Raw genomic sequence first — 13,697 nt, 5'->3', positions numbered from 1 at the left:
GTTAGGTACAGGTTTCCGAAGGTGAAGGTGTTCCAGATCTAGTTTAGGCCGTCACACGGATGATAGTTGTCTCTTGTTTCCTGTACATTGTGTAGTTTCACAGAAATATTTTGTAATAAATGAAATTTTTGATTGACTCAAGAAAAGAAGATTCTATTTTCAACTGGATGTTTTTTTTTGTCGGTTTACAGGAATCCCCGTCAATTCTGGACCCCGTCAATTCTGGATTAGAGGAAAACTTAAAATTTAATAGTCAAGTATAGAGTGTTCTACGAACACTCTTAAATCAAATGAATTCATTTAAATATTCTGTTATTTAAGTTTGACAGATCAATGAAGGTGGTTGTATTTCTTTTTGAAATTTTTATTTGGGTATCACACTCAGCTAATATTTACTTTGCAAAGATAGGAACACTGAAGTTCAAGTCTTCAGTAACTCTTTAGATGTATATACCTGTTGTCTTAGCAACAATTCAGTTATAAAGAATCAGAAATGTGATGAAAAAAGGCTATAGGCTTCTTCGCTCAATCTCCGCTGTACAGAAAATAGATGTTTTATGAAAATAGATTTGGGTTCTTAACAAACCTCAACAGATTGGACTCTAGTCGATATGAAATAAAAAGTGATCTAATTCTCCACATCTGACTTGCCTGGTGTTTGTCCCTATTTAGCGAAAAAGCCGCCTAAGAAGCTTGTTGTTTTTGTTTACGCCGGTGTAATAAAGTGTATTCTTGCATTGTAATCCAAGAACTATTTAGGATATATAGAGGACAGGATAAATTCTCACGATTTTTGTTCTCAGAAAACAATTCTGGACAGTATAACGCAAGATGATCCAAATTTCGTCGGCGATGGCTACACGTCACTCGCGATCATCTACGCCACACTAGCCCTCTGCAATTGGATGGCGCCATCCATAATTACCATCACTGGTCCCAGAGGCGCGATGATGATTGGAGCCGTTACTTATTTGTAAGTACCAATTCAATACCTACTTATTTACCGTTATTATGTTACGCTATTTAGAATAAAATACAGTGCAGTGAATTGCAGTCAAGGGCTAACTTGTAGTGGTAAAAAAAGTGCACCTTTAGAAGATAGCTAGAAGCGGATGGATAAGAAAGTTGGTGTGTGGTTATGCACTTCCAGAAAGGCTATATTCTGCAGAGGACGCTTGTTATCAGTTATTAATTATGCCGCTGCAGAGAATAGCAACAAACTACAACACAAACTAAACTATATTTTGACGCAATCTAAATTCATTAAATAAGTGAGAAAAGAATAATATGACCACAAAAAAACTGAAGAAGCTTAAAGATTTTTTGAAGACTTTATCGCTAAACAGTGATCTTTTTAAACTCACCCTTGGACAAAGCACAATAATGAGAGATAATGTTTAAAATAAAAACTAATGATAAGAATAAATGCTTACTTAATCGAATTAATACAATGTTTAGTCGAAATCAAAACACCTAACCACTAAAAAGTTTTATCAACGCATGTTGACCTTCATGAGAACATTGACTAAACTTCATTGAGCATTCCGTTGCCGTGTGATATTTAGAATATAAAGTAAACACGGCGAATATTAACTACTTGATGAGACTGAATACATTCAGTATTGTTTGATACATTCAGTACTTAACCTTAATTGAGGGTTTACTGCTATCCGTTGAGGAGTTCTCAGATTTAAATAATTATCCGTCAAGCATAATTATTTAAATCGATTTACATTTTACGGAATTATGGTGTAAAATCCTCAAACACTTTCACCCTTCTACCAAAAGAACTATAATTGAGTTACGAGATAAAAGTATCCTAGGTTCTAGTATGAACTAGGATACTTTTATCTCGTAACTCAGTTATAGTATGGCTATGGCAGGCTCGTAGTATGAACTCAAATCATATAAAAGTTTAGTTGAATTCATTCTGTAGTTTCAGAGTTGAATTCATTCGTGATGCGCGGCCAAGATACGGACAGACAGTTTTGACTCCAGTATCAATTATCCTTCCAAAAAAAATCTTCAACGTACGGAATTCGAAACGTCATAGTTTTAGAATAAGTAAAGATTATAAATTCCAAGTACAATTATAATGAAATATTTGTTTGATAATAATATTGTCATATTAGCAAATTTGAAGCTGTTAGCATATTTAATTTTAGGGCTATTAGTTAAAAACAATATTTAAAAACTTCGAGACTTTGTTTAAAAAGTCGTGAGCTAAGAGTACTGATCAAATTGATTTAAATGGCACGTCTTATCGTACCTGCAGAAATCGTAGAAGTCTAAAAACCTCGTAAATATTTAAATAATTCCAGACATGTTTTTATAGTCTTATGACCATTGTTAGACGGTTAATGAACTAGACATCGTGGTATTTAGCATATTGGGCATGCTATCGCTTTTTTTATTTTATAGATATTTTATAAGACTAGCTGTTGCCAGCGTACTTCGTCCGTACTTTTATTACGGGTTTTTGCAAATCCCATGGAAACCGTTTGTTTAATAGCTCTTGCCTATGTTACTCTCCGTCCTTTCAACTAACTGTATGCCAAAATCTTATTGATTGTTTGCTTAGCTAGCACGTGAAGGAAGGACAAACAAATAAACAAACTATCCCATTTATAATATTAGTAAGGACAACAACAAAGAAAAAAAAAAGGATACATAAGAGTATCTCCTCTAGTGATGTTCTTAGGCATTGGCAGAGATTGTTATTGAAGTACAGCAATAGTACGACCTGTGTTTCTAAGACTTTTCTGGCGTTATAACCGACATCATATTAAAGCAGAATGCTCGCAACCAGACTCGCATATTGAGAGTCCATCCATAACTTCATTCCATTGTTTCCGATTTCCATGTTTGAGGTGATAATCTCTTTCTCAAAATTATAAATGCCTTAATATCCCGAACTTACCTAATTTTCTTGTACTGCGCTGCGGCGGGTGACGGGAAGTGAGTGGAAACTAATGGGGGCGTCGCATTCTGCGGTGATAAGCCAGCCCAGTGGATAAGGTTTCGGCTTCCCTTTCGATTGAACCTAGTTCGATCCCCGGCACGGACCTCTATCTTTTCGGAGTTAGGTGAAGGAAAACTTCCTGAGGTAACCTGTTACCAGAGAGATCTCCATAATGTTCTTAAGTACGTACGGAGTCTACCAATCCGCACTTAGCCAATATGGCCTGGATGACTACGGCCAATGGCGTGCACTTCATACATGCGCAAAAGCTCTGCCTACCCTAACATTTTTGTATAACTCATATACGAAGGATTTTTCCATTTTATGGCATCCCCTTCTTCATGCATACCCTGGTCAAAAACTCTGGGCACGCCAATGACTACGGCTTATCCTTTCTCGTTCTGTGAGGAGACCCGTTCCCTGTAATACGCCGGAAATGGGTTGATAACGATGATTCTATTGTGGGGTACAGTTAACGGTTAGTAACAGGCAAAGTTTTCACGGTTATTCATAATTGAGTTGACCAATTCCAAGGATTCCTTTTAGATAGGTAGGTAGAATAATAAAAAAATATATAAATATGCATTCACTTATTGTATTTGGTGTAAATCTAATGAAGATTTTCGACGATGAAGGACGGTTATTCACATCGGGCAACAGTAAATCAATCGCAATTAGCGCTATAGTTAAGTAAAGAATTAAATTTTAAACCATTAGTAGGTAATACAAATAGCCTTAGCAAGTCAATTTAGATTTCTTTAAAAGCTGTTTATTGCTTACTTGTTTAAACACTATAACACTAAAGGTCTGCTATAAAATAAAAGTTTGAAAACCAAACTTTTGCTGCATAACTGGCAATCTGTGGATGTGTCAATTGGATGTCTACATTTTGAAATTGTTATATGAAGGTAAGTGTTAACTTTTCCTGGTCGCTTTGTACATATTGCAATATCTGTATATATCGGATTAATTTCCTATAGCTGTCCATGCGCAGTCTACCGGGGCCGATTATATTGCAGGTATTTGCTAATAAAGCCAAGTTGTGCAACGCTACTGTTACAACAGATCTGGTTTAAGCAATTACAGCTTGCACTTATAAACTATGTTATGATAGTCGTGTAGTCGGGTATCGGTAGATAGATAATAGTTTTCCTGGTTTTGATTTTCCTACTTTACCTTTGTCTATGGTTTGTGCAAACTTTTAATCCCTATTAAAACATACCCATTTTTTGTATTATAATCAGATTATAATCTTAATATAATTAATTGGTCGAAATAACTATTAAACTACTAACAGAAACCTAATACAACGCTGATAAATTTTAACTGCTGTTATATTTGTGAGTAATATTACGATATACAAATCCTTACTAATATTATAAATACAAAGGTGTCTTTGTTAGTCCTTCCTTTACGCTTTAACTAAGCTTCCAGTCAACTTGCATTTTGGCATAAAGTTAGTTGAACGGAGCGTATATGTTACGGCTGTTTTTATCGCAGTAAAACAAAAGGTTTCCACGCTATTTTTAAAAACCGGAATAAAGTAGAAGGAAGTTTGCGAGCTAGTCAGCTAATACACAAATAAAAATACTACACAAGACAATACACACATCGCCATCTAGCCCCATAGTATGCGTAGCTTGTGTTATGGGTACTAAGATGACTAATGCATATTCTTATGATTAAAATACATAAATTCTTATAATATACAGATAAACCTGGTTGGTTAGTGGTATATTATAGATATTTAAGTATATTATTCATAAAAATATTTACAGAAAAACATTCATGTTCGTCACATAAACATTTTCCAGTTGTGGGAATCGAACCCACAGCTTTGGACTCCGAAAGCAAGGTAGCTGCTTTTATCTTAAAACATTGCCACTGTTTTTTATAAAACTGTTATGAATGTGGGTAAGTGTCCCATAAAGGTAAATCAAACAATTGAGATTGTCAGATATAGAAAACTCACTTTCTCCAGCTATTCGCACCCAACGCTCTCGTTATCTAACGTACACGTAGTGTGTGTGTGTACCACACAGTAACTACTTTGATTATTTGTCAAAGCTAGCTGTTAAACATTGTTTTCATCATTTAAAACTACGATCTTCGACACGAAACTGATTTCGTGGATCAGTAAGGCGTTATGGTAGAGTTCATAGGTCTTTATATTATATATTTATTACCTTTATATGTGAAGAAAAACATCATGACGAAACCTGCATACCTGAGAGTTAACCATAATGTTCTCAAAGTGCAAATGTATGGCCCAGTTCAGATGCACTGGGCCATACATTTGAGCAAACTATAGGGAATTCTGAGATTTCATATCGTTTAATTTTTGCTGTACATAAAACGGTTTGAATTTCTTATCAACATCCTTTCTATCCACAACATAATTACGGTTGATAGTTATAAAGAGTTACGAAATGCATTCTTCATGAAGACATTTGGTTCTAATATATGCGATGTCCATTTTTAGTTTCATAGATTTGTTGTTTTCCGCCACATCGGTAACCGATAAATTTTATCTTTTTCCGCGCCAATATACACTATTATGTGAATTGTAACATATCCTTAAACAAAGCAGATCTATTTCAACGTAGTTATATATACAGCAATTTAAATATCACTTGCTTCAAAGGCGAAGGAAAACATTTTGATGAAACCCGCACGTCTGAGTTCTCCAAAATGTTCTCAAAGGCGTGTGGAGTCCAGCAATCCGCACTGGGTACCAGTACCCAGCATAGTGGACTATGGCCTAAATAAAACCTTCTCATTGTGGGAGAAGATCACTATGGGACTAATGGAATATTTTTATTAGGTACTTTTTCCTATTAAAATATTTAAAAATCAATAAATTATAAAAATTAAAATTTCTTTTTAGTTCAATCGTTTCTATTTATTTTAACACAATTGTTTTTCTCTTTTTTCCAAACACATTTTACACTGGAAATGAAAAAACTGTAAACATAATAGGAAAAGTACGAAAAAGCGAATAAAGTATCTACCTACACTGTTCCAAGGTCACACCACACCCCCTTCATTGACGATCCATATCATATGATCATATAGTTGCGTCGATGCAAAAGGTAAATCATGTATGATACGGGCGTGACCCGAATAATTACCTACCTATAATGGATAATTAGGTTCTTTCAAGTCTAAAGGCTTACCGAGTTAAACTCATAGAATGCGATCGATACGGGAGCCGTTACTTTGAAGCTACTGCTTGCATTTTAATCGTGTTTCACGGTGAATTTTTTCAACTAACCGTGAGGCTGCCTTTTCATGGTTCTGTGATCTATGACGTTTATTTAAAAGTTCAGTAGAAATGTCTTGATTTTACACATCTGTTGATAAATATTCGTAGAATACGATACTTAAATATCGTACGTAAAACTTCATAGAAGAGACGAATTCAGAGAAATCAATATGTATGTTAGTAGTGCCTTTACGACAACATTAGTAAAAATTAAAGCATTGAAAGATGGCATAAAATTGAGAAACCCTTCAACGAGTTTTACGAACATTTCAGGGCAGGAAGTGCGTCTGTGCGTGTATGTAATGAACGCCAATGCATTAGTTAATGTTAAAATTAAAAAGTAAGTACTATGATTTTGAATTCTCAGAAGTTAAAATAGCTTACAGTATTGAAGAAAACTAAGGTTGCCTGGAAGAGATCGCTACGAAGCGATAAGGCCGCCTTTTGTATACTGCTTCTGCCTGTGTTTTTTTTATTCTTCTTTTGTATTATTATTTGTGTGCAAATAAAGAGTATAAATAAATACATAAAACTGTAAAAAGTAGTGCCATCATTGAAAGTGAAGTGTCCACTCTTGAAATTAATAATTTTACTTTCATAATAATTATAACTTCGTAATTAATTTGACTGCCGATTGGCGCAATGGGCAGCTCTGCTTTCTGACTCCAAGGCTGTGGGGTCTATTCGCACAACTAAAAAATGTGTGTGCGATGAATATGAAGGCTTTACAGTGTCTGGATGTTTATTTGTAAATTATAAATATTTATGTCTATTATTCATAAAAATATTCAACAGTTTTCTTAGTACCCGTAACACAAGCTACGCTTTCTTTGAAGCTAGGTGGCGATGTGTGTATTGTCGGAGTATATTTATTTATTTAAGTTAGCACCAGTCTGTGAATGAAAGTAGTGATTTATAAGAATTTTGGTATTAACTAGTGTTTCTTTTTCCCAGACACACTATTGATCTTCTTTAAATTCGCCTCGTCTGTGAAACTTAACGGAACAAATTTTATTATCGTAAGACTAAGCAAAAAAATCGCTTTAGAACAAGGTTTTGCCGGTAAAGCCGTGATTAACAAAGCGCGACAGATAACTAAAAAATGTTCATTTTCGGAAACCGATTGCATCCAACAAACTCTAAATAAATAATTGGATTCGTTTAATGAGTTCCGTTTTGGACCCCTCAAAAAAGATAAACTGTTTATGAGACCAATCAAATAAATCGTACGAAAATGACATTCAAATCAGTGAACTCGATAAAAAGTTATGTCTGTTAGCAAATCTGCCTTTGTATGTACATTTGGTTAAAGATGAAAAGTTATCTTAATATCTTAGTAATAATCTGTGGTTTGGTATAAGGTGGAGTAGGAATTAAAAATGACAGGAGGTCAAAAAGGAAGTTCATATAAAATGGCGGGAAAAATATAGGTACAAAGAGTATAGACAAAAGGATCAAGGGAAGATTAAAGAAGTTATCTCTTTGTACTTAGTAAAAAGTATTTTATAAGTTCAGATAGATTGATATTTGAGTTTATAATGGTGTAATGGTGTAGAAATACTTAAAAGGTTTAACGTTGTAAAATATGAATATAGGGTTATCTGTTATGTGTAACATAACATCTCTGAAATTAAAATGAACATTAAAATATGCTTATATGACACTTCACACAGTTAGGATCAAATTAAAAGTTACGTTTTGCAACTCGGTTCGAAATAACCGTCTATTCAGGAAGTTACGCAAACAGTGTCGCAGTAACTTTCTAGCTCTATGTTTTGTTTTTGTTCTTTAATCAAATAGATGAAAGTTCAAGTGTTTGTTGATGACCGATAACTAATCTAGATTCATTGAAATGACGCAACGTTATCTAGCCATCGACTTTATCGATCAAGGATTCGGTTATACAACTAGACTATTTGAGTACCTACCTATTTAACGAAATGTTAAAGGAGATAAGAAATTAATCAGTTAAGTATGTATTACTGCAACGTACTTATTAGAAGGACAACCAGCAAACGGTATAAAATATTACTACACCAGCTGTCGCCTGCGTTCTTCGTCTGCGATTGTGACGGTTATTTACAAATCCAGCAGGAACCGTTTGTTTCCCTGGGATGCCATTGAAGCCTATGTTACTCTCAACTCAGTCCTTTCAACTATCTCTGTACCAAAAATTAGGTTGATTGGATGCTTAGTTAGGTCGTAAATTAAGGACAATCAAACACAAATAAACAAAACAAAAATGTGTTTTTTTATGCAATATCTAGTTGCTTCAACTGGTGTTGTTTTACGTGCGTCGTTAAGTAATAGAAAGTTAAGACGTCATTCTCGCTTATTATCAATGAAATCTGATATTATATATTAACACTTATAATTGCACTAGTTGCAATAGCCCGTATTAGAGCAGCGTGGAAGGTCTCTCGTTTCGAGAAACCGGGCTTTTGTTTCTCATGGACACCACCGCGCCACGGGGAGGTACGGTGATTATGTCGACAACCCACCTACCTACTGTCGCCTACCTGCCTGAAGTATCTAGTTGTCCAATTAAATTCTATTTGAAAGACTCTTTGATTTTCAAAGTTTAGTATAGGTATTTTCTGAATATGATGATGGGTAAAGAAATTTTCCGACCTCGGTTTCCATCATCCTTTAACTGTCGGCCTACATAAAGCTATAAAGTTTTCCATCCTTATCCAATTGACTTTTAAATACATTCGACGATTTCCGCTTCCTCCTTGCGGCATTTGATCTCGCTCAACTATAAAATATGGTTTACCTTAAAGCAGTAACGTTTTAAACAATCATGACAAAACTAGGGACTAGGAAATCCTAATACTTGGTAATTTGAAAGTTTGTAAACGGACATGACCAAAATAAATCATGATTGAAAAATTGGCTCACGGAATAAATAATGATAAATATTTTTTGATGAATTTTTGTTAAGACCAAAACTATTAATCTTTAAGAGTCGGTTTTGTGATATTAAAATCTGAGGCATTGATTTAATATGTTACTATATTTGTGAGCTAAGTATATTGCTAATGTTTTGTTGTATTTTCAACTTGTTTGTCGGGGTATAGTACAATCAGATAATTGTTTGTAAATTTTACGTTTTGTGTGAAAAGGATGTACTATCCTTTTCACACATTCCCAAAATTTCATACTTTCGGTCTCGTCAATTTAGTTTAGTTTAGAGATTTGTGTTCAAAAAATTGGTACCATCGTTTTATTAATAGGTACGTGAAGTTTGCCTACCAAATTTGACAAAGTTTATTTACAGTACATTACTACTTCTGATCTGATCTGTTCTAAATCTGATTAATTACTGAATAGTTTAGGGTCAAAGAATGAATAAGGCACGCGGTCGACCTTATGCTACATTTAAAAAAATAGACATTCTACGATCTACTGAAGTATGTTTATAAATTAATTACAAAAGTTAATGCACGGACCAATATAAATGCCGATCTAGTTTGCCAGTACGTTCACAAGAATCGAATCCAGTAACGAACCAAGGCTGACGGGTTTTGACACACCCATTTTGTATTCCAACGTCACAACAACGCCTTCACACAATGCACACGATTTTTAAGCGACCTCGGCCATATTATTTATATTTTTTGGTAATAATGTGCAAGTTTTATTCTCAATGGAAATCAAGTTAGGAAGTAAGATAATCACTGAGGTCTGCCAAAAACCATTATAAATTTTACAATATAGAGCTCAGTTAAAATAAGGGTTATTTCATATAGAAAATATTAAAACTTTGTAATTAAAAGTTTTATTTATTGGATTAGCGGTCAACAGGTTCGTCCGCGTACATCATTTGATAAGTACCTAGTGTCACACTTTCACTCGTGTCACATCGTCCACCCATTGCTCTACGACTTAGGCCACGCTCGTCTGGTCATCTTAGCTAACCTTTCTGAAAAATTCACATCCGGGCTATCAAATGGAAAATAGATTTTTCTTATCCGAAAGGTAAAAATCTATATCCAGAGAAAAGCACGTTCTTAAATAAATTCTCATCCCCTATATAATCCCTTTTCGGGGGGTAGAATTCTTATAAATCCTGAAACATGTGTTCTACGATTTTAAATGTTGGCCTATTGTAAAAAGCAGATGAGTAGCATACCTACTAGTGTAACACTTCTAAAGCTTTAGATTCTAAAGCGAAGTTGAATTTGGAAGCATCTCATTTGGAAAAGAACGATGCGGGTTCTGGCGCAGTGGTGAGCGCTGTGTTCTTATCGGTCCCGTCTGAGGGGGTCCAGGTTCTATCCCCGGCAATTTGGAAATTAATAACGTTTATTTTCTCCGATTATGTCTGATCTTTTGGGAGGCTGCGACCGTGACTAGTTACCAACATACCATAATAGAAGTGCTGCCAAACGATTTATCGTTGCGGTACGATGCCGTGTAGAAATCCATAACGGGTATAGGTTCAACATAACTGCTATACGCCTGACAGATTAGGCCGTCCTCACTTACATCGCAAGGGTTAGCTTGTAGAGTAATAAAGCAAAATTAGTAAAACAATAGATGCAAAATAAAATTTGAATTATATCATATTTGCTTATACTGCGTAACATAGTCATAACTTTTGGAAAAACGAAAACTACTTTCTTTTTTAAACATCTTATATCAAGTGTTACCTACACAGATTTTGGTGAAAGTTCCATTTGAATACATTATCAAAAAAAAATCTAGATCATTCCACAACCAATGAGAAGTGAGATAGTAGATGCAGAATATAATCACATATTTATTTTTTGTTATTGTAAAAATGTTAGCCGCCTATTAAGAGGTTAGCCGCCTATCAACATTAATCGCTACAGCTAGTACGTAAAGACAAACAACTGATAATAAGAATAGTCCTGTGTAATTTGATTTTTATGCTGGTTATATCGAATTAAATCCCTGCCTGGTAGCAAATTGATTAAATAGAAAGATCCTTCTTCTTGCTTTGTTTCTTTGGCTTTGGTGTTTTTCTTACCCACGTCAATATCACTACATCGTATAAAACAAAGTCGCTTAGATCTTTAATACTTCGCACTGGATGTTGATACAGTTTTTTATTAGATAGAGTAATTTTTTTTTGCAATACTGTATAATATCAAGATGTTAGTAAACATCTCAGTAGTAGTCAGTTTAGAGGACAGAAAATTATATTAAATTATTAGTGTGCAAATTTGGTTAGTGGATATAAAAAAATGCAAAAGGTAGGTTTATATGTGTAATATAGGAGGGAAACACTAAAAATGTTAGGGTTTCTAATGCGATGTAAACAAACACACAACACAACACACATTTTTTGCGCTCACATTGCAAACGGTGCATGAATTCTACGAGATACATCAAATACCAGAATATGGTACACCTTAAAAGTTCTACAAAATAAAAAAAAACGTGTGTGTACTTACGTACACGCGTTAAAAGTCATACTTAAAAAAAATAATAATAAACATAATTAAATTTGGAATAATAATAGACTCATTATCAGACAACCAAGTTTTAGTCAACATTAAAATTTAAGATTTTTGCACAATTAAATCACCGGAATGAGCCCGTAGACTTTGACAATAATTGAAAGTGTACACTGTCAAACCTTATAGCTAACTTCATGGTGTCGGTATTTTGTGACGGTGTGCGCGCGTCGTAAAAATTTACTCTCATAGTTTTTCCCTAACGTGCCAATAGAAGTATAACTTCAAAAAGTCCGGGAAGTTATATGCTTATCTCCAAAGGATACAAATTTTATCATTTCCAATTTACAAAAGGTTATGGGTTATTTATATTTCGCAAGCTATTTTAAGCAATGCCGTATTATTATTCCTTATGGCTTATCCGAATAAAGGCATTAAATACGTCTTGCATTTCATGTTTTAAAATTTTCTTATACAGCACATCATTATAATGAATGTCTTAGAGGGTATTTTTTTTAAATACTAGATAGACTTGCGCTTTACTAGAATAAGCCTATTCACTCTTGCTTTGAAGGCATTTAAAAAAGCGGGAGCAGAGCTATGCAACCCTTAAAAAAGCAAATTCAAATTACTTACATATACATACATACTTACATACATTGCACCCGTGCGAAGACGGGGCAAATAACTAGTAATTATATCATATATAATATCATGATTGTCATATTAAAGTCATTTTAATCCTACCAATAGGTACATAAGCAATGTCTAAAACACATGTAGTCCTGCGAGGTTACTAGACAAATTGCAATAAATGTATTTCCTAATGAGAAGGTTGCTTGGAAGCAGCTGGCTCCGTTTGCAGCTTTCACATCGTCGATGTTAGAAAAGAGCATCTGCCGAGTTTTTTGCCGGCTTCTTTTCGGTAGAATCTCTCTTCTAATCCGGTGGTAGAGTCACTACAAACAGAGAGATGGGACTTTTCAAAATGATAAGTGGTTTTATAAAACAATCAAGAGTTAGCCTACAATAATCTATACATTTTTTTTTTGGTTAATTATTTATCTTTACAATCATAGTTATTACAACGACTGTATTTCTTAGAAAAAGGAAAATAATAAGGAAGAAAGACTTGTATTAATATTTCCTTATTCATTCATCGTAGATTGTCCAATAACTGTCAAATATTTGCAGGAAATAATTATTAGAAGCTATAATTATATTAACCTCGTCAGAACAATTGAACTGTTTCTGGTTGGTGGGACTTTTTCTGTGTACATTGTGGTCTTAGTAGTCTTGAATGATCTATAAATGTATTTGCATGCCTGAGAGTTCTCCATGACGTTCTGAAAAACGTGTGAAGCCTATCAATCCGCTCTTGACAAGCACCACACTTGTCAAGAGAGAATTGGTAGCAGTGGCGTGAACTAGGTTTCTTAACAGGGTATGCACACGACGTTGAAAGTTGCATAAATAGACAAAAAGTCTGCTCATATACGAGTTACGTATCAATTTTAGGGTAGGCAATGCTTTTGCGCATGTATGAAGTGCACGCCACTGATTGGTAGGCTACGGCCTAAATCCATCTCATTCTGAGAGGAGTCCCGTGTACTGTAGTTGTCTGGTAATTGGGTTAATGATGGACGTTGGGGTCCAAAGGTGCTGGAATGGCAGCCCCGAACTGGTAAGCGTAGCGTTGGTCGACCCCCAACGAGGTGGACAGACGACATTAAGCGCGTCGCAGGTAGCCGCTGGATCCAAGCGGCACAGAACCGTGGAATTTGGAACTCCCTACAAAATACCTATGTCCAGCAAAGCTCTCAATAGCTCAAACATTTTTTTGATAAATGAACTTAAACATTAAGCTGCTATGCCCGCTTTCGCCCTCTTTTATTATTATCATTATTAAACTCTTTATTTGTATACCACAACATTGACATATTTAAAATATAACAAAAACAGAAACATATCGAAAGAAGTAGTAATACAAAAGGCGGCCTTATCGCTTAATAGCGATCTCTGCCAGGCAACCTTAGAATTAAGA

General features: G+C 34.7%; 1 protein-coding gene across 1 annotated transcript in view; it reads left to right on the top strand.

Moving 5' to 3' along the window:
- Nucleotides 1–13,697, top strand: part of LOC120629305 (UNC93-like protein MFSD11) — a 39,500-nt gene that overhangs the window by 11,091 nt on the left and 14,712 nt on the right. Inside the window, exon 2 of the mRNA XM_039898212.1 lies at nucleotides 804–973. Coding sequence (XP_039754146.1) covers nucleotides 804–973 — 170 coding nt within the window. The remainder of the gene's footprint in view (nucleotides 1–803; nucleotides 974–13,697) is intronic.

This window comes from Pararge aegeria, chromosome 14 (genome assembly GCF_905163445.1).
Source record: "Pararge aegeria chromosome 14, ilParAegt1.1, whole genome shotgun sequence".
Lineage (NCBI taxonomy): Eukaryota > Metazoa > Arthropoda > Insecta > Lepidoptera > Nymphalidae > Pararge > Pararge aegeria.
Note: the sequence above shows the minus strand (reverse complement) of the source record. Positions and strands in the feature narration are given on the sequence as shown.